At 40.8% G+C, this 27,512-nt stretch overlaps 1 protein-coding gene across 2 annotated transcripts; it reads right to left on the minus strand.

Moving 5' to 3' along the window:
• Positions 1-5,966: 5,966 nt before the first annotated feature.
• LOC137373732 (creatine kinase B-type) lies at positions 5,967-27,435 on the minus strand. Of its 2 annotated transcripts, none has more exons than XM_068038988.1 (8): positions 27,328-27,435; positions 25,422-25,621; positions 24,775-24,929; positions 23,150-23,282; positions 20,685-20,856; positions 17,378-17,501; positions 17,107-17,296; positions 5,967-6,354 (listed from the first exon to the last, which is right to left on the minus strand). In XM_068038988.1, exons 2-8 carry the CDS (start codon positions 25,597-25,599, stop codon positions 6,176-6,178), a joined length of 1,131 nt encoding a protein of 376 aa, XP_067895089.1. In that variant the 5' UTR covers positions 25,600-25,621; positions 27,328-27,435; the 3' UTR covers positions 5,967-6,175. The 2 variants fall into 2 exon arrangements, with proteins under 2 accessions (XP_067895089.1, XP_067895088.1); XM_068038987.1 differs by lacking the exon at positions 25,422-25,621 and adding an exon at positions 25,990-26,195.
• Between the last annotated feature and the right edge of the window lie 77 nt (positions 27,436-27,512).

A 27,512-nucleotide genomic window follows, 5' to 3' on the forward strand; every position in this document is an offset into this window, starting at 1 on the left:
CCTCAACTTCTAGCAGCACTGGTCTTCCAAAGGGTCAAGGAAGCTGAGCCTTTGCCTGTACACCCTGTTACACCGATAGTGCCTCATGCGAGATCTTCCTCTCTTGCTCCCCTCTGCTGACCACCTGCAGGTCTCTCCACAGCAGGCTGTTGCTGATAGTCATCTTGCAACTCATCTGAGGCCTAATCTAAGGCAGTCATGGCATCATCCGTCCTGATCCTCATCTCAGTACTTGTAAAGTGTAGAAATTAGTCTCTCTCCACAACTACTCTCAACAAATCCTTTTCCATTGGGAGGTAAGAAAGCAGCTGTAAGCATTCAGTATTTATTGCTGGTGCATGTCTGACGTTTGATGAGCCCTATGAATTGCCGCTCTGTTCGCACTTTGCTTTCAACGGCAAGTTTCATGGAGCCCAGGAAACCCATGCAGGCACCATTAAATTTAAATGCCTATTAAAATATTGTTGCAATACACTGATTTAAATAATCAAATTGATAACCCAGCTCCCCAAAGGGGGATACCGACACCTAGCCAAATGTGCCCTGCAAAGTCAGTGCGTTGGAGCTGGATTCCAGAAATATTGACAATTTAACACCCCCATTTGCACCTAAGCACATGTGCTCTTCAATGTTAAAATTTCCCTAGGGACACCCCCACCAAGTTTAAAGTGTATGGTGCACATACTAGTACACTGAGTTTAAACAGCCATGGTGAAGGGGTTCATTTGTCAGAAGGTTTGACCAGCAAACCTTCAAGAGGTAGATAATTGTTCCAAATGCTGGTGACACCAATAGTTCTCCATCTTACAAATGCATATCTTCAGTTTAGTTCTATGATCATTGCAATCTATGTACAAAAGATTTTTTAATAAATCACACAAATGTTTTAATTTTCCAAATATTTGCTAAAATAGAATATATTTCCAGTTGAAATAATGTTAGAGATTTAATTTCAAAATCAATTTTGATGCCATCTGTAAAATACAAGAATAATATTAATTTCTAGACTACTTTTTTGCTTTCATATAGATCATCTTTTTCTTAATTCTCATAGCTTCTAAGTAGTCAACATGGACACTGCCATAAATCTTTCTATGTTTGCCAGATAGTATAATACAGCAAATTGATGAACTATGCGAAGTTATAATAGTAGGATGCAGATGGGTGCCCTTAATTTCAGTCTCAGCTGAACTGTCCTAGGTTTGTATAACGTTTCCTCCCTATATCCTTCATTACTTCCAAAAATGGGCTTGCATCTTAGTTGTTAATAAAGAGCTGCACCAGGAAATATAGTGCAACTATAAAGATTTTGATCCTGTAAAAAATGCTACAAAAGTATACTTTTATATTATGCAAGGCATTATATCTTCTTTCCAATCCTACATCTCTGCAATTACTAAGATAGTCTCCCTCATTATCATAAGGCCAAAAGAATGCACCAAATATTTACTTTTTCTGAACAGTGAGTGGATTATCCTAGATAAATCTAGGAAGATGATCTGAGGCAAGCTTGCCCAGGAGAGAGTTTCTTATTTCACTGTGCCTGGAAGAAAGCTGCTGCTGTAATTAATAGATAATCTTTATTGTAATCTATCAAAATGAATGTTTTACCTTCTCTAAACTAGCTTTGAAAATGTGTCTCTTAATTTCAATAACCTGTGAGATATTAACCTAACAAATTTAAAATTGCCAAAATGTCCCAAAGAAATTGAAAAATATTAGGTACAGCTCTAATATAGTTAACTGAATATTGAACTGTTCCCCAAAACAAAGTTAAGCTTAGTTTTCTGAAAAGGCATTCTCGTCTTTATGATGTTCATTATTAATATGAACTTGCTCCAGAAAAATATTCAGAGGCAATGTTGCGAGACACTTTTAAATATAGTTTAACAGTGTAATCAAATATGTATTTTCAAACATGAAAGTGATGAGCCAATTTAATATATATTTTTTACTATCCAATATTTTGTTAACAATGTCAAACTTACCACAGTACTGAAAGCAAATATTTTCAACTTACTTTTAGATAATGTTGCAGGTCTTTGATTGATTTCTGGAAAGTCCTGGACGTACTCTAGAGTCAAATATTCTGTGGGAAAAGTGAGAAACTAAAAATACAACCCATTGTATGATTATTGCCATATTAGATAGATTTATAAATCAGATAGATTTCTTTCAGAAAGTAATATTTCAGGCTACACTGTATGAATACTTTGAGATATGACATATGATAGGTGTAGCTTGCTTGGGAGGAACAGTTGGCTTTAGACCTAGGTTCCCAAAGCTTTTAACCTCTAGGAGGTTTCCTCACCTCAGTTCTAGTTTTTTTTTGTGGACTAATTTATCAAGATTAATTGTCGTGATTAGTCAACAACTCAATTATCGTTGCACTGTACAACTACCAGGAAGGTCGAAGGCAAATTAGATGGATCTTGGTCTTTTTCCATCTTGAAATTCCTATGTCCCTACCCTTACTCAGCCTACTCACTGTGGGTGAAGTATTGCCAGCTGTCCCTGGGTTCACAAACTCTAGAGTTCTGTTGAAATGCTGTTTGAATGTTCACAGGTGCTCTTTAAAGTTTGTAAATTGGAACAAAGCGAACTTTCCCAGATTAAGAAATGGATCTAACCACTGAGCATATGAACATCTGTAGCCACACTAAAGTTGTTTATATGGACCAAAACTCCCAGGGGGAAATGACTTGTATAACAAATTGTTTTTTTAGAAGCTAAAGTCCCATGTTTCACATTAGTTTTTATTTTATTGCCCCATTTGTGTTTGGGAGCAGAACCTACTTTGGATAAAGTGTAAATTCTCTGAGTTAGCTACTCACTAGTTCTGCACATTAACTAAAAAGGAACTTCAGTATCTGTATTCTACAAAATAAACTCAAGATTAATGTTTCAACACATAAACTGCCTAAGTAGAATCAGTGAACTTACTCCAGTTGGATTTATTTTTTTTTTTTTTAAAAACAGCACAACTCCAGATTCATTCTGAAAGCAATCACACGGTTATATCTATACAGCTTCAGTAATTTATCTACAATTCAGTCTTTGGCAATGTGCTTACGTGACTTTCATTGAGGAGCTAAATCTCTCGCAGATCATCCCCAGAGTGTAAAAATAAATGTTACCATAGAGACACAACGAGATGGCATATTATGAATGATATTTTTGATTCAGCACTCATTGATTAGGTATCTGATACAGTACAACATTGCTATACAGCAGTGAGCTGGTGGCCTGTACCTATATTATCTCAGAATACATAAGAACATAAGTGAGGAGTAGGCCATATGGCTCCTCAATCCCATTTCACCATTCAGTAAGATTATGGCTGAACTTCTACATCAACTCCACTTTCCAGCTGTATCCCATTATGATCTCATTGAAGCAAACACTCAAAATACACGTCAACAAAAATCCACAATCATGCAAGTCTGTTTGTGTGTAGTAGTGGTCTGGGTATAGTGGATATGTTACTGGATTAATGATGCAAATCCCACCATGGCAGCTGGGGAACTTAAATTCAGTTAATTAAGTAAATCTGGGGAAAAAAGCAAGCATCGGCAATGGTGAAATTACTGAATTGTCATAAAAACCCATCTGGTTCACTAGTTTGCTTTAGGGAAGGAAATCTGCTGTTCTTACCTCATCCGGTGTACATGTGACTACAGACCCACAGCAATGTGATTGACTTAGCTGCCCTCTGAAATGGCATAGAAAGCCAGAGTTGCCTCAAGGGCATAAATACAGATGAAAGGTCACACCTGAAATGTTAACTCTACTTCTCCCTCCACAGATTCTGCCAGACCTGCTGTGTTTTTTTTTTGGAATAAATTTGGACCTTGTCAATGACACACACATCCCATGAATGAAAATAAAATTGCCAAACAATACTGATGACCAAAGAACTCTTGGTAAATAAATGCAACAGCACAGGCAGAGGAGCAATAAGTACCTACAGGACAATATGCTTCTGATTTGATTGCCTAGATTGCAATTAAAGGTATTTATGGAGATATTATTTGCAAAGACTACAGTAGCATTTATGTGCACAAAAATACAAAAGATATATAGTTGAAGTTTCCAGTTTTACTTGTACATTTTCTACAAGATAAATCTGGAAAAGCATTCATAGCTGCTTTAGAACAGGAGCCACATGCATAATTTGAAAGCTGCACAAGATTTTGGGTATTGAAAGGATTAATGTGAGCAAAAATATTTTATCCATTTGGTATGACATGATAAAATTCACTCCAAGTTTTAAAGTTTCACTCTTCCCTATTCCAAGTCCAGAAAGATTAAAATTCCAGGTGTTTATTTTGTTTAAATTACTACAACATATTCAACCCTTACATTATAGTATATATAGCTACATAAATTGAATCAAGAATTTAAAAGAGTCCAGCTGTCTGTGCATTCATCATGTCATATCCAATATAGACAGAAAAGGGAAAAAATGGATCAATGAAAAGGAGCAACTTAAAACCAGATCTTTAACAATACTTCAAAAGCCCATTATGTTCAGGTGCACCTAATCATATAGTAGTTTAGAGGAGTTGCAAGTGGCTTCAGATACATCCAGTACAATGCTATTGATGCTAAATTCCTGGATTCCTGGAAGATTTCCTGGGTCCATTGTTTCTTGAAAATTATATTTGTATTCTACAAAGGACTGACATATAAACTCATTAAATATAGTGAAAAGATTTTTTTCTGAAGTTATGCAGCAACAGAGAAAATCTCCCAATGTTTCTCGAGAGTTTATTCAAGGGAAATGTTGGGCTGCTCAATAAAATTTCTTTAACCCAGGACTTGTCTATTTTTAGAGAGATGGGAGGAGTTAATAAATGGCTTAGTCCTTGAACTCAGGGGCCCAATAATTTGGCATCATGCGGGTGTACTAATATGCTACATATTGGACAACTAGTAAGCATCTGCAATCTACACATTGAAAGGGAATGGATTAGATAGCATGAATGAATTTTTTTTTAAAAAAAGGTTGCCAACCCACAAAACTAGTGGTATTGACCAAGGCCGAACAACTTTGTCTTGAAAATGGTTTGAGAAATAGTGAGGGTTGGGGAAGGAGGAAGAGTACGCAAAAAGTTAGCTGGACTCTGGTGTAACTTTTTTTTTTTAGGTGTCCCGAAATGAAATGCCATATTACCTTTAGTTCACCTTCAGCTACCACCATATTTCTAGTGGTCTTTAATTATCAAAAGTTTCATGTAAAGGGATTAGTTGATTCAGAATTGCAACAATTTAATAGCTTTTTAAATTGAAAACAGTGACCTTTTGCAATTAGCACAGGATTGGTCAATTTACCCCAGCCATAGTGACCACTTAGTCAACTTTACAGCAGAAGGTGGTAGAGGGGTTACCTAGAGGTCTTTAAAATAATGAAAGGGTATGATATGGTAGAAGTCGAGAAAATATTTCCAGAAAGAGAAGGAAATCCAAAACTCAGGGCCATAAATGAATGATACATCACAAATCAATCCAATAAGGAATTTAGGAGAAATTTCATTACTCAATGTGGTAGAAATTTCCACATTCTAACCAAAGAGTAGTTGAGGAAAATTGCATGCATGGATTTAAGGGAAGCTAGACAACTCACAAGGGAGAAAGGAATAGAAGGTTACACTGATGGGATTAGATGAAGTAGGATGGCAGGAGGCTTGTGTGGAGCATAAAACAGACAATCATTTGGGAAGTAAATTCTATGTAATGCAGCAGAAGAAACCTTTAGCCAACATTGAGTTACTCCCATTATAGGAATAGTTTAGGAAGTTCAAGGTTAATTTGGATATTAATGCATAGACCTGGTATTCAAAAAAAGGCAGGAAGCAATTTAGAGAAGATACTGAAATCACCAAAGCATTAAAACTAAGCTACAAGAGCTGATTAAACCCCAAGAAAAGCTTAAGCAAGCTTCTAAGAAAGATACTGTGCACTCATTTGTAGGGACCAAAGTATATTTATTCATATATTTTAATCCATCAGAAACAACAATGCAATGATTATAGTTTCAAGATTTCTACTACATTTATTGAAGATATTTTGCTAACGATGACACTTTTCCCAATCCAGACTGGCATCTTGAGGTTTTTGTAATATTATACAATATATCCAGTGAATAGTTTAGAAGTTGTGCGATAAAGTGACTTTACTTCTGAGCTGGGATAAGACGATCAATGGTCTGACCCTTTTCAAGATGTTTCTCCATTTCAATTAGCAGCTTCACACCATCAACCACCATTTGAACTAATTCAACTTCAGAGAAGCCCAGACGGTCAGCATTGGAAATATCAAATATACCACCAACTGCAGCAGTGTCAACACCACCTAGCAATGAGAAAGCAACATTATCAGTAGCATTAGTGCAACTGCAAAAGAGACAGCTCAAATACAAAAGCTACTTCTATATTGTATGCTAAAAACCAAGTCTTAAAAATGCACTTATGTTTTTTTTTTCCCTTAAAATATAATTCAATGACTTGAATTTTCTTAACAAACAAGCATTTCAAGACAGATAAAATATCTAAAAGTGGGAATTAAAAATAAATGTTTTCAAATCATACCAAGTTCCTTTCAAGGTAATGATTTCCAGTGGCAATTTTTATTACTTATTTACAATAGTTTTTCTTTAAAAAAAAAAGACTTCAAAACTCTGGTGGATCAGAACTTAAACAAAAACTCAGGCATGCCATGTAAATACATTGAATGCTGAAATCAAAATAGAAAACTAAAACTTTCACTTCAGTGCTTCAAAAATCTCCTAATGTAGACTGGTGAATCATGCTTCAAGCTTGTGGCAATGTTTAAATTATAAAATAAAAATAGTAACTCATTTATAATAAGCTAGATCGACTGGGGAAGATTGCCAAATCTCAAGTGATAATCCAAACAGAACTGGTTTAAGTTTATTCAAAAGAATCCTAATTTGGCCTAGTAGATAACTGATCTATTCAAAAAGGAGGACACGAGCAACCCACTACACAGATGGTGCCCAGGCTCTAATGCAGAAAGTAAAAATGCTTCTAGGTCATTTATAAGCACCTCCTAATAGTGGTTTGATTCAGAATTCCTGTCCACCCCATCTCAGATAAACACAAGAGCTACTCTGTTCGGATATCAGTTCCCATCTTTCCCAGAACTCCATGTTTAAATCCCTCCAATCAGATTTCTGCCCTTGCCACAGTACCGAAACAGCTCTCAATCACAGCTTATGTGGCTATGACAAAAGTAAACTTTCCCTTCTCATCCATCACAGATTGAGACACGGTTGACCACACCATCTGCCAATGCCTCTCCACTGTCGTCCAGCTGTGTAGGACTGCTTTCACCTGGTTCTATTTTTAATCTAATCGTAACCAGAGAATAATTTGAAGTGGCTTCTCTTCCTAATCCTGCACTGTTACCTCTGACGTCCCCCAAGGATCTACCCTTGCCCCCTCCCAACCCCCCCCCACCCCCAATTTGTATTTCTCATCTACATGCCACCCCTCAGCAACATCCAAAAGCACAGCATTAGTTTTCACATGCATGCTGACAACACTCAGCTCTACCTCACCACCACCGTTGGATAAATAGTCTGATAATTTAGCAACATTCAGCACTGGTGAGCAGAATGTTTCTCCAATTAAACATTGGGAAGATGAAGTCATTGTCTTTGGTCCCTGCTGCAGACTCTGTTCCCTAGCTAGCAACCCCATTCTTCTCCCTGGCAATAGTCTGAGATTAAGCCAGTCTGTTTGCAGTCTTGGTGTCACATTTGACCCAGAGATGAGCTACCAACTTTATATTTATGCCATCGCCAAGACCACCTATTTCCACCTCTAACATCACATGACTTCATCCCCGTCTCAGCTCATCTGCTGAAACCCTCATTCATGCCTTTCTTACCTCTAGACTTGACTATTCCAACACACTCCTAGCTGGTCTCCTACATTCTACTCTAAACTAGAGATCATCCAAAACTCCCATTTTACTTTATCTTGAGTTATTTTGTGTTTATTTTATTTTAGTTTGTGCAGTTTATTTCTACTGTGCCTACCCACCGTTTTTTTTCATGTTTGTGCTTGTAGCTGTTTAGCTTTTAGTCCATTAACACCCTATCTGCTTTGTCTTTCAGCACATCATTAACATATTGTTTGCCTTTGCTCCATGACCTTCTGGTCAGCTATTCTGTGACCTTGTCCTATCAATACCTTCCTTTTTGTTATCTCTTGCCAACCCGCCCCCAGCTTTACTTGCTTAAAATCTTTTACATTTCGTATCTGCCAGGAGGGTCACTGACCTGAAACGTTAACTCTGCTTCTCTTTCCACAGATGCTGCCAGACCCGCTGAGTTTTTCCAGCACTTTGTTTATTTCATCCAAAACTTTGCTGCCTGTGTCTTAAACTCACATGCAGTTCTTCTCCCCCATCACCCCTGTGCTTGCTGACCTACACTGGCTCCCTGTTAAACAATGATTTTAAAAACACTCATCCTGGTTTTCAAACCCTCGATAGCCTCACCCCCTACCCATCTCTAATTTCCTCCACCCCACAACCCTCCAAGATATCTGCGCTACTCTAATTCTGCCGTCTTCAGCATTCCTCATTTTTTAAAAATTTCATTTGTGGGAATCGCTGGCCAGGCCTGCATTTATTGCCCATCCCCAATTGCCCCCTTGAGAAGGTGGTGAACGGTCTTCTTGAACCACTGCAGCCCTTGGAGTGTAGGTACACCCACAGTGCTGTTAGGAAGGGAGTTGCAGGATTTTGACCCAATGACAGCAAAGGAATGGCAATATAGTTCCAAGTCAGGATGGTTTGTGGCTAAGAGGGGAACTTGCAGGTGGTGTTCTGCTGCCCTTGTCCTTCTAGGTGGTAGAGGTTGTGGGTTTGGCAGCTGCTGTTGAAGGAGCCTTGGTGAGTTGCTGCAGTGCATCTTGTATATGCTACACACTGCTGCCACTGTGCATTAGTGGTGGAGGGAGTGAATGTTGAAGGTGGTGCTTTGTCCTGGATGGTGTCGAGCTTCTTCTGTTGTTGGAGCTGCACCCATCCAGTCAACTGGAGCATATTCCATCATACTCTTGACGTGCCTTGTAGAAGGTGGACTGGCATTGGGGAGACAGGTGGTGCGTTAACTCACCTCAGAATCCCCAGCTTCCGACCTGCTCTTGTGGCTGGTCCAGTTCAGTTTCTGATCAATGGTGACCCCCCAAGATGTTGATGGTTGGGGGATTCAGAGATGGTAATACCATTGAAAGTCAAGGGGAGATGGTTAGATGCTCTTGTTGGAGATGGTCATTGCCTGGCACTTGTGGTGTGAATGTTACTTGTTACTTATCAGCCCAAGTCTGGATGTTGCTGTATATGGACATCAGCTGCTTCAGTATCTGAGGAGTCACGAATGGTGCTAAACACTGTGCAATCAGCAAACGCCCTTGCTTCTGACCTTATGATGGAGGGAAGGTCTTTGAAGCAGCTGAAGATGGTTGGGCCTAGGACACTGCCCTGAGGAACTCCTGCAATGAAGTCCTGTGACTGAGATCATTGGCCTCCAACAACCACAATCATCTTCCTTTGCGCTAGGTATGACTCCAACCAGCAGAGAGGTTTCCACAATTCCCATTGACTCAAGTTTTGCTAGGGTTCCTTGCTGCCATATCTGCTCAAATGCTGCCTTGATGTCAATGGCAGTCACTCTGACCTCACCTCTTTTGACAATATTTGGACCAAGACTATAATGAGGTCAGGAGCTGAGTGGCCCTGGCTGAAACCAAATTGAGCGTCACCGAACAGGTTATTGCTGAGCAAGTGCCAATTGCTCCATCAGTGGTGGCCACATCTCAACTTGGCCTAGGCCCCAAGCTCTGGAATACCCTCCCTACATCACTGTCACTTTTCTCCTTTAAAACACTCCTCAAGGCCTACCTCTTTGACCAAGTTCATCTGACCCAATATCTCCTTTTCTGGCTCAGTGTCATACTTCATTTTATAATGTTCCTGTAAAGTTCCTTGGGAAGTGTCATTATTTATATAATGCCTTTAAACAAGTTGTTGTACTACATATTTGTTCCAAAATTCTAGATTCTGGAAAGGTCCCAGCAGAGTGGAAAACTGCAACTCCAACACTTCTACAAGAAAGTAGTCGACAGAAAGCTGGAAACTATAGACCAGTTAGCCCAATGTGTGTTGGAAAAATGCTAGGATTCATTATTAAAGAGGTAGTAGCAGGACATCGAGAAAATCACAATACAATCAAGTAGAGTCAACACGGTTTTCTGAAAGGGAAAGTGTTTGACAAATTTACTAGAGTTCTTTGAGGATGTAACAAACAGGGTTGTTAAAGGGGAACCAATAGATGTACTGTATTTGGATTGCATTTGATGAGGTGCCACATAAAAAAGTTACTACACAAAATAAGAGCTCATGTGTTGGAGGTGATATATTAGCATGGAGAGAGGACTGACTAACAGGAAACAGTTGGGATAAATGAGTCATTTTCAGGTTGGTAAACTATAACTGGGGAGTGCCACAAGGATCAGTACTTGGCCTCAAATATTTACTATCTATATTAATGAATTGGATGAAGGGACTGACTGTATTGCAGCCAAATTTGCTGACAATATGTAGATAGGTAGGAAAGCAAGTTGTGAAGAGCTACAAAGTGATAGATAGAATGAGTCAGTGGGCAAAAATTTGGCATTTAGAGTATATAATGAGGGAAAAATGTAAGGTTGTCTGTCCACTTTGGTAGGAATAGAAAAGCAGATCATTTAAATGGAGAGACTGCAGAATGCTGTGGTGCAGAGGGACCTGGATGTCCTTGTACATGAATCACAAAGTCAGCATGCAGGAACAGTAAGTAACTAGGAAGGAAAAGGGAATGAAGTATAAAAGTTGGGAAGTCTTGCTACAACTGTAAAGGGCATTGGTGAGACACCTAGAGTACTGTGTACAGCTTTGCTCACCTTATTGAAGGAAGGACATTCTTGCATTGGAATAAGTTCAGAGAAGATTCACTCAGCTGATTCTTGCGATGAGGGACTTGTCTTGGGGAAAGGTTGGGCCTATACACATTGGAGTTTAGACGTTTGAGTGGTAATCTTACTGAAATGTACAAGATTCAAGGAGGCTTGACCAGGTGGATGTGGAGAGGACGTTTCCCCTCATGAGGAATCTAGAACTAGGGGGCACAGTTTCAGAATAAAAGGAGTCTTCCTTTTAAGATGGGGAAGAGGACGAAATTCCTCAGAGGGTAGTTAGTGTTTGGAATTCTCTACCCCAGCAAGCAATGGAGGCTGGGTCATTATATTCAAGACAGAGTTAGACTCAGATTTTTGATTGAGAGTCAAAGGTTATGGGAGGTAGGCAAGAAAGTGGATTGGAGGCCACAATCAGATCTGCCATGATCTTGTTGAATGGCAGAGCAGGCACGATGGGCCAAATGGCCTACTCTTGCTCTTACTTCTTATGTTATTCCTTCCATTGGTCAATGTTTAGAGTATTGTGCGTAGCAACTCAATTCGCCTTTTCTGGAGTTTAGCAAGCTGGGCATATGCCAAAGACACCAGCATAATACTGGGAGAAGTAATCTGGTATGCATTATGTTATTTTTAAAAAAGACTCCATAAAAAAAGCAGAGTCTTTCTAGATGGGAACATAGAGCCTTATCCCTCACTTTCCATTAAATGGCTAATCCTGGGTCCCACACATGCATCTTAACCAGGCTCCATTCAAGGTGGAGATTCCTCAAATTATCACTTATTAGGCGTTAATCCAAATTCTTAGGGGTAGAGTGAGTGAATGTTATACCCAGCTCATCCAGAGACCTGTAACATTCAGCCAAAAGGAACAACATTTCACAGAATGACAAAATTGTTACAGCACAGGAGGGGGCCATTTGGCCCGTTATGTCTGCATCATCCAGATCAAAGACCTTTATCAGAGTGCCCACTTTGTGTACAAACATATTTTGAGATAGTGTTAAAGCATGTAGTAAAAAAATTAGAATCTTTGAAAGTATTTTTCCATTTAACCACTACCAAATAAGTGTTGCAGAATCACTTGCAAACAAACTCAAACCATAATTGGAGATCAAATCAAGAATTGAGAAATGCATGGAACAAGGATAGCCAGCATGGTTCATTAAAATGCAAAAATTGTTTGATAAATTTCAGATTTAAAAAAAAAATATATATATATATATATATATATATATATATTCTTTTGGGCCTCCTTATCTCGAGAGACAATGGATACGCGCCTGGAGGTGGTCAGTGGTTTGTGAAGCAGCGCCTGGAGTGGCTATAAAGGCCAATTCTGGAGTGACAGGCTCTTCCACAGGTGCTGCAGAGAAATTTGTTTGTTGGGGCTGTTGCACAGTTGGCTCTCCCCTTGCGCCTCTGTCTTTTTTCCTGCCAACTACTAAGTCTCTTCGACTTATATATATATATATATATATATAATTAGAGGAAAAGCACTAGATGTAGTGTATGGCATTTTAAGGTGTTGCACAGGAAGCTTCTGACAAAATTGAGGCAAATGGTATAAGAGCAACATGGAGAGAAAATGGATTGATAAAGCAACAAAAAATAGGGTTAATGGATGTTGCTTAATGTGGAGCACAGCTGGACTACATTACAGGGGTCAGACATGCACACAAAAAAGTGTTATTGGCAAACACAGCCAGTGAAATCTTTCATGATGAAAGACAGGTGGGAGATGCAGTTTAATGTGGACTAGTGTGAACTAATATATATTGGGATGAAAAAAAAAGAGGGAATTGGATAAATAATTGAAGATGTATGACTGTGGGGAGAGAGGAGCAGTGGTATTAATTTTAGATTGCTGTAGCAAAACAGTGGAATAGACAATGCCTGAAATTTCATGAGGGGGACGGAGGCCCCACCTATCAGCTGGAAAGCCATGGCAGGGTTTTTTTTTCCATTCATGGGATGTGGGCGACGCTGGCTAGGCCAGCATTTATTGCCCATCCCTAATTGCCCTTAAGGTGGTGGTGAGCTGCCTTCTTGAACCGCTGCAGTCCATTTGGGGTAGGTATACCCACAGTGCTGTTAAGGAGAGAGTTCCAGGATTTTGACCCAGTGACAGTGAAGGAACGGTGATATAGTTCCAAGTCAGGATGGTGTGTGACCTGGAGGGGAACTTGCAGGTGGTGGTGTTCCCATGTATTTGCTGCCCTTGTCCTTTTAGTTGGTAGAGGTCGCGGGTTTGGAAAGTGCTGTCTAAGGAGCCTTGGTGCATTGCATCTTGTAGATGGTACACACTGCTGCCACTGTGCGTCGGTGGTGGAGGGAGTGAATGTTTGTGGATGGGGTGCCAATCAAGCAGGCTGCTTTTTCCTGGATGGTGTCGAGCTTCTGGAGTGTTGTTGGAGCTGCACCCATCCAGGCAAGTGGAGAGTATTCCATCACACTCCTGACTTGTGCAGGGTTTGATGGGCATGCGAGCCTGCCTCTGCCAGCCCTTGAAGCCAAGACTGATTTTGCGGGTTCAGGCAATTAATTACCTGCAATCATGGCTTGTGTCCTTCTAAGGCAAAATGTCCTGCCTCCAAGAACTGCCAGCCAGAGAACCAGTAGCACAGTGGCAGCAGTGTGTACCATCTACAAGATGCACTGCAGCAATGCACCAAGGCTCCTTAGACAGCATCTTCCAAACCCACGACCTCTACCACCTAGGACAAGGGCAGCAGATGCATGGGAACAGCACCACCTGCAAGTTCCCCTCCAAGCCACACACCATCCTGACTTTAAACTATAAATCACTGTTCCTTTATCACTGGGTCAAAATCCTGGAGCTCCCTTCCTAACAGCACTGTAGGTGTACCTACCCCACATGGACTGCAGCAGTTCAAGAAGGCAGCTCACCACCACCTTCTCAAGGGCAATTAGGGATGGGCAATAAATGCTCGCCTAGCCAGCAACACCCACATCTCAGAAACAAAACAAAAAAAAGTCCCAGCTGCACTTTTGGAAGCCATGACCACTGCTGGGGGCTGCATTCAGCAAGAGGAGCCAACATGAATGCCAGTCTTGGAACAGGCAAGTGGGTTCAAGGCTCACCAGGGCCTGGCCAATTGCCCGCAGTGGGTTAATTGAGAGGGCAGGGGTCTTTCCAGCAGGGGTCATCTGTGCCACCAGGGATCCTCCATGGGGCACAGGCTACCCTATCAGGAGGGTCCCCCAGCCCACAAGAGGCTGCCTGGTATTACTGGGAAGCCTCCCCAGGTGGCAAAGTGCCCATCTGCCAAACAAGCAGAGGTCTTTAAGTAGCACAGTGCCCCTGCCATCCTACACTATTTTATACCCCACCCCCCCAGGGAGAGGGGGAGGGGGTGCAAAATTCCAGCCAATGGCTTCCTTCTGTGCTGTGTCTTTCTATGATTTGATAGGGGAGCTTCAAAAGGAAACACTAGATCAATATTACAAAACAGAATACCTCATGTTGGTTTAAATTGGTTAGCATCCTCCCCCTACCACCACCACCCCCCTTCACTGAATCCAGTGCTGCAAGAAGTTCAATGAGCTCACAAGTGAGTTCAGTGAGCACGTCTTCAAATGCTATATCCTACCAATTGCACTTCTGACCCCAGAGACTGCTCAATTCACCAAACCCCCATGACTCATTTGATATTCATATGCTCCACTGCACTCCCACACAATTAGCACTGTTGCAAGCCTTGCACTCATCTCACAGCTTGCACGACAGTCTGCCACTTTGAGAGGAAAGTGTCTGACAACTGGAGGTAGCAGGAGCTAACCAGAGATAGACAGGCAAGACTGCATGTCCCAATCCCCTTGGTGGTGGCCATTACTGGGATGCCTATGGTCAGCAGCAGAGTTAAGACCAAAAGGAGGAGGATGGTATCCTCACATTCCACTCACTCTTCTGATTTATAAGCTGCAGGTGGTGTAAGTGTGTATCTCATGCCTCCCCCTCTGTGCCCCCAAACCCTTGGGTATCTGAAAGGAGAAAGGCACAGTTGCAACCTGGCCAGGCAGTGGAGGAACAGCAAGACGATAGTGTTGATGACACATTGTCACTTGATTTCATGCTCAGTCACCAGCTCAGATAGACACTGCATGTCATTTAGAGACTAGCATAGAAGCAGGATCTGCATGTGGTGAGTCACTGGGCATGAATGGCCTGCAGCCAGAGCAGGGGGACATGGATAGCATAGGTGCCAGCTCACTAGTGGGGCAGGTTACACACGAGCTCTAATGCAGAGGAATCAGAGAAGAACTTCGATGGGGCAGCCTGCAGAAGAATGCTGATGGATGTGCACAACAAAATGCTTGGTGCATTGGGAAATCAGCAGTTAATGTCAAGGAGCATGGAGGAGTCCAGCATCAACTTGGCACAGGGCTTTGTACAGAACTTGGAGTCCATCCTTTCCAGCCTGGACGTGGTGGCCAACTCCATTTGCACACTTGTGGATCCAACCATGATGTAGCGTTTGATGGCCAACATCGCAGCAACAATCTAACATTGGATTGCTGCCATGGGAGCCTGCAGTCATGCAAGGTTAGCTTGTTCCATGCAAGCTCAGACTAGTACCATCACGGCTGTGGTTTACAATGTACAAAGGGCTTGCAGGGTTGCAGCAGTCCAATCAGTTCTCCAAACATTACTAGGGCTGCTGAGCTGCTGCCTTGGGGTCCACAGAGCACAAACTGGTTGTCTTAGATGACAGCATTCGTCTTCCCACCAGTGCCCCCACTGCTACCACTTATGCCAAGGTGTGCAGTCCACAGCTGGGCCTTCTAGGCAGAGCTGCTCAAAGTTGTCCAAGGTCATCTGCACTCTCTAGTGAAAGTCAGCAGCCTTCCACTAGCCACATTGCAGGTTTTGGGGTAGCATGGCATTACTAGGATAGGCAAAGGCACACAGAAGACAGGCACTAAGGAAATTCACAAGGGTGATCAGTTCATGTTTGTATGAAATATGGCATGTAGTTTGAAATGTTTATTTTGTGGTGGCTTTTATTTACCCAAATGTGGCCAAGTGGATGCTGTGATGGTCAATGACAAAGGGTAGGTAAGGTGTGGGACTATTGGTGAATGGAGAATTGGGATTGTGGTTACTGGTATTGTACTGATGAGTTCAAAGGCAACCTGGCCAAAAAGGGGCATGTAGGTTGTCTCCACCTTGTAGAGGGTGGCAAGGGCTGTGTCCTCATGATGGGAGGGGTTGTGCAGCATGTAGCAAACCACCATGAATCTTGACATGTACTCAAGAGCACTGCAGGGCTCCTCCAGAGGGGTCCAGGCAGTGGCAGCATTGTTTCAGAATGCCAATGGTCTACTCTATCACATTTTGTGTGGCAGCATGGCTTTCATATGTAGGCTGCACACCGCAGCTATCAGCTATGTCATCACCAGGTAGCCCTGGTCACCCAGTAGCCACTGCGCAAATGTATCTGGCATAGCAGACAGCTGCAAAATGAAGGATTCATGACTGTTGCCAGGATACCAGGCATTGATCTGCCTGATTCTGTGTGTATGGTCAAACATCATCAGGACATTGAGGGAGTAGAATCCCTTTCAGTTCCGGTATAGGGCAGAGTTCAAAGGCAGCACCTGTAAAGCTATGTGCATGCAGTCAATGCCACCCTACACCATGGGGAAGCCAGTAATCCTAACAGACATGTACTTGCACTGCCTGCTTTTCTGAGGCAAGAAAATGAAATGTAGTTACCTCACAAAGAGCACCAGTGACCTCCCTTATGAAAACAGCAAACAGCACACTACAAGACATTACAAATATCTCCAGCTTCAACCTGAAGGAGCCAGATGCATAAAAGTGCATTCACAGTCACCTTCACAGCCACTGGCTATTTAGGATTACAGGTCTACTTGAATTTCTTGGCCAAAGTCTATTGCAGAAGAACGCTTCTACTATTGTAATTGGTTAAGAGTTAACTATTTGATGCATAATTCAATTGTTCCATATTTTTAATGATTGGACTGCTATCCAAAGTGAATTTACCAAAAAAAAAAAAAAACTTTATTGCTAGAATGTAGTGCATTATGCTCAGGGTTTTGCAATATATTTTCTAGATAAGATCCAACCTACCTGTACCGCGCTTCTGCAGCCGCAGTCTTTTCAGAATGTCACCAAATTTATCATGTTTGCTGAGATTGGGAAGTTTCACATGGACGCCAGCACGAAGACCTGTTCCCAGGTTAGATGGGCATGTCAGGATGTAACCAAGGTGCTCATTCCACATAAATGCACGCCCATTGTTTTTGAAGACATTTTCAATCTAGAATTTAAAACAAAGTTGTTCAAAAGAAAATACTTAAGCTTTTTACTTTTGCCAATTCTCAATGGTGCTTATTTGTACCTTTGTTAGTCCAGTACAGAAACGGGTGAAGACTTCCTTCATATTTCCACCTTTCTGCATTGATATAACTCGAAGATGATCTTCTTCATTTACCCAAACTAGGAAAGTCTTATTGTCATTATGCCTAGAAAACATGTTAAATTTAGAACATTTAATCTGTATCTTGCTTAATTTGTTACAAAGTCACTGCCAGTGCATGTGCTTTTGACAAGAGGACTCAAATTTAACAAAATACACCTTTATTGAGGCAGCTATTCAAAGAAGGAAATGTTTATTCAAATCAGCATCACATATTGGTATTGCTTTATTGTGGTGTTTTGATCAAGAGGTAACCCATCTACTGATATGTAAATAGTAGACAGTAAGAGGAGAGGTTGGGCCTCTTGGGGACAAAAGGTGATATATGCTTAGAGGTGCAGGGCAAGGCTAGAATACTTAATGAATACTTTTATCAGTGTTTAAAGATGATGCTAACAAAATATTGTTAGAAGCAGATGGCACAGGTAATGGATGAGGTGAAAATTGATAGGCAGGATGTAATGGAAAGGCTGGCAATGCTTAGAGTGGATAAGTTGGCTGGTCTGGATGGCTTGTGTTCCAGGTTGCTAAGGGAAGTGGGGGCAGAGATAGAAGGGCTTACCATAATCTTCCCTAGATATTAGGGAAGGTGCCAAAGGATTGTAGTGTGGCAAATGTGACACTCTTATTCAAGAAAGAGTGCAAGGACAGTTGTAGTAACTACAGGCTTGTCAGTTTAACATCAGTGGTGGGTAAGGTTTCAGAAATAATAAGTCAAGGGAAAAAACTACAGGCACTTAGAGGTTTGAGTTAATTAAGGAGAGCCAGCATGGATTTGTAAAAAGGCAGACTGTGCTCGACTAATCTAATTGAATTTTTTTGATGAAGTAACAGAAGGTTGATGAAGGGAATGTTGTAGATGTTGGCTATAATGGATTAAAAAAGCATTTAATACAAAAGGCTAGTTTAAAAAAAAAAAACGAGGCTCATGGAAAAGGAAGATCAGTGTTCAAATGGATTTTTAAAAAATTGGCTTAAATCGTTCAGACTGGAGGAAGATAGACAATGGTGTTCCCCAAGGGTCAGTGATAGGGCTACTGTTTTTATTTTTAAAATATAAAAATGACTTGAATACTGGAATACAAAGTAAAATTACAAAATTTACCAATTATTGAAGGCAGCAGCACAGGTAGATAAGGTGGTTAGGAAGGCATACGGGATACTTGCCTTTATTGGCTGAGGCATAGAGTACAAGAGCCAGGAAGTTATGATGGAGCTGCATAAAACACTAGTTAGGCCACAACTGGAGTACTGTGTACAGTTCCGGTCACCACACTATCGGAAGGATGTGATTGCAGTGGAGAGGGTGCAGAGAGGATTCACCAGGATGTTGCCTGGGCTGGAGCATTTCAGTTATGAAGACAGACTGGATAGACTGAGGTTGTTTTCCTTGGAGCAGAGAAGGCTGAGGGGGGATACCTGATTGAGGTATACAAAATTATGAGGGGCATTGATAGGAAGAAACTTTTTCCCTTAGCAGAGGGGTCAATAACTAGGGGACATAGATTGAAGGTAATGGGCAGAAGGTTTAGAGGGGAGTTGAGGAAGAATCTTTTCACCCAGAGGGTGGTTGGAATCTGGAACACACTGCCTGAAGGGGTGGTAGAGGCAGGAACACTCAACATTCAAGAAGTATCTGGATGAGCACTTGAAACGTCGTAGCATACAAGGCTACGGGCCAAGTGTGGGGAAATGGGATTAGTTAGGACGGGTGCTTGATGGTCGGCTCAGGCGCATTGGGCCGAAGGGCCTGTTTCTGTGCTGTATAACTATGGCTCTGACTCTCTACCAAACTTTGAGGTGTGACAGTGAGGATGACGCCAATCACCTGCAACAGGACATAGATAAGCTAGCAGAATGGGCAAACAAGAGGCAGATGGAATTTAATATGAAGAAGTGTGAGGTGATTCATTTTGGCAGAAGGAACAGGGAACATAGACTTAATGGCACAGTTCTAAAGAGTGTGCAGAAACAGAGGGACTTGGAGGTTCATTTGCATAGATCTTCGAATGTGGCAGGACATATTAAGTGTAGCATAACTTCCCTACTACAGTATTGCATCCAGTTCTGCTCGCACATTTGGAAGGATGTGAGCTTCCTAGAGAGGGTTCAGAGGGGATTTACCAGAATGGTTCCAGGGATGCGGGATTTTAGAAAAAATTAGGCTGTTCTCCCTGGAGCAAAGGAGGGGAGATTCGATAGAGGCTTAGATAAAGGTAAACAAATTAAAGCGGTTCCCATTTGCTGATGGTTTAAGGACTAGAGAACACAGATTTAATGTTTTGGGCAGGAGATGGGGGGGGGGGGGGCAAACATTAGGAAGTTTTTTTTTTTTTAAAAAAGCAGTGAGTGATAATGACCTGGAACTCACTGCCTATGAGGGTGGTGGAAAAGATGATGATCAATGATTCAAGAGGAAATTGGATGAGCACTTGAGGGAAATAAAATTGCAGGTTTACAGGATAGAGCAGGCGAAATGGGACTGACTGGATTGCTCTAGAAAGCTGGCATGGAATGGCCTTCTCCTGTACCATAATGAGATGAATCTCAGCTTGAGAACAGGTGGGGGTGGGAAAGGAAAACAAGACACCAGCTCATTTGTGTTGTCGACCCAATCCACCATAAGAATTGTTGACAAGAAATTAGATACTTGCATTAAGGTTGAAACCTAACAACCCTCCCACTAAGCTAGGAAAAGAAGCTGTCATACTTGTACACCATGGAGTAAACAGAATACATTGTGGAATCACTGACTTCTACACAGAGCTAATTCAGTGCAGGAAAATAGCTATAGTGCATGTATGCATGAGCTAATTGAAAATAGAGTTAATAAGAGTTTATATGAAAGCCCAGTGAACCCTTCCACGCTACTTCTGCTGGCAGCTGAACCTTCTTCTACCCTGCCCCCACTTCAAGATATTGCCATTATAACCTGGTCTTGGAGGAATTAAAAGTGCACAATTCTCCAACTACAGAGAAAAGAAATTAGCTACTTTTTGACACCCCAAAAAGTGCTCGAGTGTAACTTCCCCTTTCTCTTTCTTCCCCCCCCCCCCCCACCCCTTGGAAATACCTAAAGTCAGACAATTCCTGCATAACTGTCATTAGCAGCACTAAAACACATCATTCCAACATGCTAAAGCAAGAATAACCTGAATTGAAATTAACGGAAATAGTTTCAAATAAATTTGTCTTTTCCTCATCTCTCCCACCCCCTCCAAGAACTGACCAGATGCCTCTGCCATCAGGCCAGTCACGTCCCATCCCGGAGGCCAACAACAGTGGAGATACAGGCTTGTCAAACAGAAAGTGGTCATCAATTAGATTCTGCTGCTCCTGGTCAGTCATGTTCTTCAGGGCATAATATTTTCCAGTAAATTCACCATCCAGACTTCCCAAAGCTATTGAGTAATAAAAATAGTAATTTAGCCTGTGGTGAAAAGCATGTTGAAAGTTATGACTAATCATTTCTAGATTGAAGGTTTGGTTTGATTACTTTTGTATGAGAAGTCAAACTGTCTCACAGCAAGGAAGGAAACATTGGACAAAATGCCAGTTTTCAGAAATGGCCAATATGATATTTGCAATAATACAAATAACAACCAAATGAATGCCATAAGCTCTTTGAAGACTGAAAATCTAGCTTCACTATGCCCAATATTTATCAAGGTGAAAACAGTAGCAGCTCTGTAAAAGAAAAACAAACAATGGACGTCACCTGGAAATCAATATGCAGCTGTGAGGAATACACAGTTTGAAAGCTTACTTTTGGGCAAAACTAGATAAATCTTCAGAGACAATTTGGGAGAATTGGTTTTGTCTTAAGTCACAAGAGACTGTCACCAAAAACCTGGCAAATGGATAAGTCCTGGTGCAAGTAGCGAGATGCACCCAACAGAACTTCTGCTGTTCCTGTCAAAGTTTACAGGATCAGAGGTCCCTTCATTCTCAGAATGAGAGAAGTGTCCACATTGGCCAGTGGTTCTCAGAGTTGGGGGTCTGCAGAGACCTTCCAGGAGGTCTGCTACACGGTCAGCCCACAGGCGGGTGACATGTTCAAACGTAATTGAATGAGTGGTGACCAGAAGTGTGCTGTGCTTCCGCATGCTCAATGTAGCGTGCTTCCCCTTTATTCCTGCTCCCTTATGTTCTGCTCTCTGGGCGCCCGTCCTCTCTATGCACCTGCCAAGTAAGTAAAGATCAGTTTTCTTTACAGCATTGATAAAACACTTACTCATTAAGAAACAAACTTTTGAAGGTACCATCCTGGTAACTTTGGTCTGTAGCCAGAAACACTCTTCTGCAGCATATTTTCCCCCAGTTCATCAGTTCTATTTTGTATTGTACAGTCACAGATGGAAGTTTCTGCAAGTTTGTCTTACCGTGTGTAAAATTTTTTATTAAAATGCAAGTTGTTTAAGGTACTGAAGAAAACTGCTAAAATATTCTTCACTTTCATTTTAAAATACAGAGGCATTTAACCTTGTGAAATCTTCCATTTCATTTTTCTTAATAAACTCATTTCATTGTTTACAACCTGAAATATGGCTGAGAGTTTTGTCAGTAAGTCACAGATGATTACATCTAGGGAGTATCAACGGCATGAGGGACTTATTATTCACCCCCACTCAATGCTACATTTTGTACTTCATTCAAAGACCTTTATGTTACTGGATGAGAAAAAAAACACACTGGATACAACTAAATTAGAACCAAACAGCCGATTTGTTTCAAACACTGCAGAGTTTAACAAGAGGGTATGAGCTCACTAAGAGTGCAGACAGACATTCATTTCCATAAATGGTTCAAGTATGTGGGTTACACTTTTCACAGATGTTGCATTTACAGTTAACTGAAATATTAGATTAGTCAGAAGCTGCTCTTAACTTGTGGAATTTGTTAAAAGGAAGTTAGGAAATGTAATGATTCTAGTTCCTATTTCAGACAAGACCCGTCAAGTTCGGATTCAGCTACCAGGAGTTTTAGTTATTAGTCAGAAATATTCTTTTTCTCTGGAGTGGGGATGGTGTGCAAGGGGGAAAAAAAGCCAATCAGCTGGTGAAAGGATAATTCTCATTCTAAATAAGGAATGTATAATGCTTCCTTCAGGCAGAGAAATGAAAACAATTGAGGGACACTGGGGTAGGTGGACATTATGGTCTAGAAAAGGATTAGGTTGGATAGCCTTGCCCCTCCTTATCTCTGCAATCTCCTCGAGCCCCACAGCCCTCAGAGATATCTGTGCTCCTCTAATTCTGGACTCCAGCACATCCCTGATTTTAATCACTCCACTGTGGTGGCTGTGCCTTCAATTGCTTAGGTCCCAAGCTCAGGAATACCCTCCCTACACCTCTCTGCCTCTTTCCTCCTTTAAGGCACTCCTTAAAACAGACTTCTGACCAGGCTTTTGGTCATCTGACCCAATATCTCCTTAGATGACTCGGTCATGTTTTATTTTGAAATGCTTCTGTGAAGCACCTGGGGCTTTTTATTACATTAAAGTCACTATATAAAATGCAAGTTATGTTGATTTTGGAACTGCATTGTCATAACTAATTTCTGAACTCTGCACTAGTTTACCAGAAGATTGTGAATATAGTTAGAAACTTTTCAATTTCTTTGTAATGAATCAGGAAGACTACATTTTAAAATATATAAGTGATTTAGTAACACATCATGCCCATTTGACTTCACCTTCCTCTGAAAGTTTCTCAATAGCACGACGTTCTCCTCGACTGCAATGAGGAGGAAGGCAGATGCCACATATACTGCGCCCAGTGCGGACTCGGCTACTCAGCACATAGTTGGAATCCAGGTCATCACCACCCTAAAGATAAAACAAAACATTCAGATTTACTACTTCATTTTTTAGTGGCTTTCCCCGTTCGATATTAATGGAAGTTTATGCAAATATCTTTTGTCATCAGATTGCAGATAACTGGAATATTTTAAATTATAGTCTAAAAGGGAAACTTATGCCCTTGGCTTGGTCTTTTGTCCAAATTCCAATTTATAACCTTATTAGGCAACAGCTGTATTGATGTGAATGATGTAGAGATTTGAAAAGGAATACATTTCACATCCACCATTAAAGTTGGCTAACAGCCAACTGACAAGAATAGGCTTACATATTCCTAAAAACAGCAGTATCACTGAATGGCAGAATGCAAACTCACACCTACAGCCAGCAAGTTCCTGTTTCCAGCAGTACTACAGGGCAAAAGTGCCAATAGCTGCTTCCCCAAAGCTACAAGTCAGCTAGAAAAGAACAAATGTAAGCCAGATCACTTCAGATATTCAGATGCACGTTCCAGTGGTTGGTACAATACTGACAGAGGCTGATTGAAGTGGGTCCTCCTCCTCCTACCCTTTCATTTGAAAAAAAGTGAGCCAATAATGTGATTCAAGTTTTAATTTTTATGTCAAAAAAATGGGGAGACAGAAAGGGATTTCTTTTAAAATAATTCTGTGCAAGATCAATCCTTTCTAATTTGATTATCCTGTATAATGCATTGAAGGGCATGTCTTACTTTATGCCGTGGACACATTTCTTTGTATATTGCTAGAGCACAAAAATCCAGGCTAACACGCAGTGCAGCACTTTCCCAGTACTACGCTGGTCAGAGGTGACCTCTTTCAGATACTATATTAAATTGCTCTTCAGGTTGATGTAAAAAGATTTCTTGGCACTATGTCAAAGGAGAGCAGGGAGTTATTCCTCGTGGCCTGGCCAATGTTTATCGATGATCAAGATTACTAAAACACATCTGGTCATTATCATCACACTGCTGTTTGTAAAATCTTGCGGTGTGCAAATTGCTGCGTTTCTTACACTATAACACTGGATGACCTTCAAAAGTACTTCATTGGCTGTATGTTTTGGAATGTCCGGAGGTTGTGAAAGGTGCTATAAAATTGCAAGGTTTTTAATAGTTTCACGAGATTCTATTTATTAAGCCCTGTTTTGTAGTTTATGCAAATCTAGATCAAACGCAAAATGTTGCCAGCCTAATCAAAAGTCTTCATAGGAAGCAATAAAAATTCCTCCTAGTAAATGGAAATGCGAAATATTAAAAGGCAATACCAAAGAAACTGCTGATCCTATTTTGGAGCGCAGAACAATGTTAAAATGATATGAACAAGGGCATTGATGGAATATAGCCTAGCAGAGGAAGTACCATAACGCCCGTTACACTGCGTATTTCAGTACCTCGCAGTCAATGTGCTTGGCAACGGTTTCACATCTAGTTTACTTTTCTAATGCAGATTATATTCATTGTATTTTTATATTTAGTCAGAATTGATCCACATTCTCTGACCTTGAGATTCTCATGGTGAAGATCAGTTTTGTGTTTGTCCGTAGGTTTGTAGCCACCATGACGGTCCCGAATTATTGGATCAAAGAGGTCCTTGAAAACCACATAGGATTCTTCATCACCAGCAACACAACCGACTGTCATAATAAATGGGTGACCTGTATAGAAAAGGGGAGAAGTTACTCAATGCATATAAGCGTTTCCTTAAACAGATATACATATTTCCAGCCGATTAAAATTAATTAAATCCGATCAGTGCAAGTAGTATTCATTTTTAAAATAGAAGAGTAGTAAAGCAAAAAAATGATCACAAGCCAGCCCTCAGTTGCTTGGATTCATCAGGAATATTTAACTTTCAACGTATTTTTTGTATGGAAAGAACTTTTTCAACATTGGAATTAGAATGATACACTGACCATTACGTCTTCAAACATTTATTCACTTCAAGTGAAAGCGAGATATAAAGATGAATGTTGGTATAAAAACCATTATGCGGTTGAATCAAAGGGTCTTACGTCCCGGTGATAATCGTACAGGAATTAAATCATTCGAGGTTACTAAAACATTTATCACACTGCATTGTAACTAGATCAGTGAATCTTGGGACAGTGGAGAAACTTTACACTATCTCAGTCAATGTAAACTTTTACCGGGATTATCAATCCCTGTCTGAATTACATCATCCAAAGTGAAGCCACTGGGGGTTGATTTATTTTTGAGTTTCTTGTAGAGATCCAGAGTGAGCACTTTAGCCATGTGGTTGTTGTGTTTGCTTAGATCGGGGAACTCCTCTTCTGCTGAGAGCCTCTTTATCTTTAGCGTGGCCATTTCGGGGTGCGGGGGGTCACAACTACATTGAATGAAATCAAACATAAAATGAGATGAATTACATTACATACACCATCTACTATCCCCTCTACAGAAGGTCGCTGGCCACAAAGGTATGATCCATTTTAGCAGGGGTTGAAAGCCAGGAGGCTAGACTTAATAACTACGATTTATACAAGTGTATCCATTTTAAAATAATGATCTGATCCCATCATTAGGTAATTGGCTGTGAACAGGCCGGGCTGTAAAGCACACCGGATAACCTCAAGTGTGGGTTTGGGTTAAAATTTCCAATTGGATTTCGCACGGGGGGGGGGGGGGGAAGGGAGCTTGGAAGAGCAACACTTCTGTACAGAGGAAAGCAGATGGCTCGTCAAAGCGCGATTTTACCTGGGTTGTCAACCCCAGTCTGAATGACATCATCAAGGGTAAATCCGCTGGGGGTCTGCTTATCTCTCAGCTTGCTATACAGGTCCAGGGTTAGGACTTTAGACATGTGGTTGTTGTGTTGGCTCAAATCCGGAAATTCTTCTTTAGCTGAATATTTCATCTTCAGAAGATTGTGACTGTTGCTGAATGGCATGGTAACCGCTTTACTGCAATACAAAGAAGAGTTTTATAAATCGGATTTAATGCGGGCGTCCCGTGGTGAGACTTTGAATAGTTTTGGTCCCGGTTGTGGAAAAATACCCTATTATAAATACAAGTGTAAATGAGTCCCATTTGCAGATTTTTTTTTTTAAAAACATGCCATTCAGCAAGAATGCGGGCTTTCAGCGTGAAGTTGTGAACTTAGTTATTCGAAATTTACAAAATACTTGAGGCAGATGGACTGAATAAACTTCTGGGTGATTATAGTAAAGCCTCACATCTTTCAGACACTTCATTCCCCTGATTTCTAGGCAACGGTCATCGAAATGCACATGACAGTTTAATTTTTTTTAAAAAAAACATCGGCTGACATTTAGAGCCTTTTAAACTCTTTTTTTGCCCTTTCCGACATTCTAAAAAAGGAAAACATTGTCGATAATAAATGATAATCCCTTGATTGTTTTATAATTCTTCCGTGTTCCTGAAGACTTTTTTGGATTCTTAAACAGCCTCACGATTACGTAAATTCCTCGTCCTTCGTGACCTTTTGGCGTTGTATTCCAAGCAAAATTTAAGGACAATCCAAGTACAGCAGCTGTGTTAAGGTCCAGATTTTACAGATTAGAACCACTACAAGGTGCTTTCTCAATGGATTAGTACAAATACCAATGCTTGATCCTTTCCAGTACAAATAGCTTGCTGGAGGAGTTTTTTTTAATGCATAGAGTTATGCGAATGTTGCTTTAAGATTAAAAGCATTTTACGAACCAGAGAATTGCTACTATGATATGGATTTTCCTTTTTAACATTCCTGCAATACTGCTTTACCAATCAATCCATGCTCAGGAGAATTCTCTCATAGCTGCCATGTATCCAATTGGATTTTTTTTTCTAGGTCGGGAATGATGAGTATTTCAGCACTAAACTAAATATGCAAACACAACTGAACCTTTCGTTAATTCTGAAACCAAACAAAATCTTAATTCATCTTCTCAAATACTTTATAATGTATTAAAAGACTATTACATGTCTTTAATTTGCATTTTTCTAAAATTAATGTGAGCGATTATGAAATGAAAGTACAAACATTTGTAATTATATTTCAGCATCAATTTTTTTATTTCAAAATAACCTTACCTGAATGAACAGAGATTTATTTTTAAAACAATTTAATTCTTAGCCTGGGCTTCCCACCTCAGTCAGTCTCTGCGCGACCCTGATTGGTGTGCGAGCGTTCTGCACGTACCCATTGGATTATATAGCGCACTGAGTCTGAGCTCCCATTGGCTGGTAAATTTAATCCCATTCATAGCATAATCTGT

This window comes from Heterodontus francisci, chromosome 9, assembly GCF_036365525.1.
Source record: "Heterodontus francisci isolate sHetFra1 chromosome 9, sHetFra1.hap1, whole genome shotgun sequence".
In the NCBI taxonomy this organism is placed as follows: domain Eukaryota; kingdom Metazoa; phylum Chordata; class Chondrichthyes; order Heterodontiformes; family Heterodontidae; genus Heterodontus; species Heterodontus francisci.

Bases quoted from the DNA above. Each gene is read 5' to 3' on its own strand.
- LOC137373732 (XM_068038987.1), bottom strand. From the start codon at position 26,182: ATGCCATTCAGCAACAGTCACAATCTTCTGAAGATGAAATATTCAGCT. The intron at 17,502-20,684 runs GTCAGTTCTTGG...CATGTTTTCTAG, and splicing joins CCTGATGGCAGAGGCATCTG to GCATAATGACAATAAGACTT. The intron at 6,355-17,106 runs GTAGGTTGGATC...TCTCATTGCTAG, and splicing joins GCTGCAGAAGCGCGGTACAG to GTGGTGTTGACACTGCTGCA.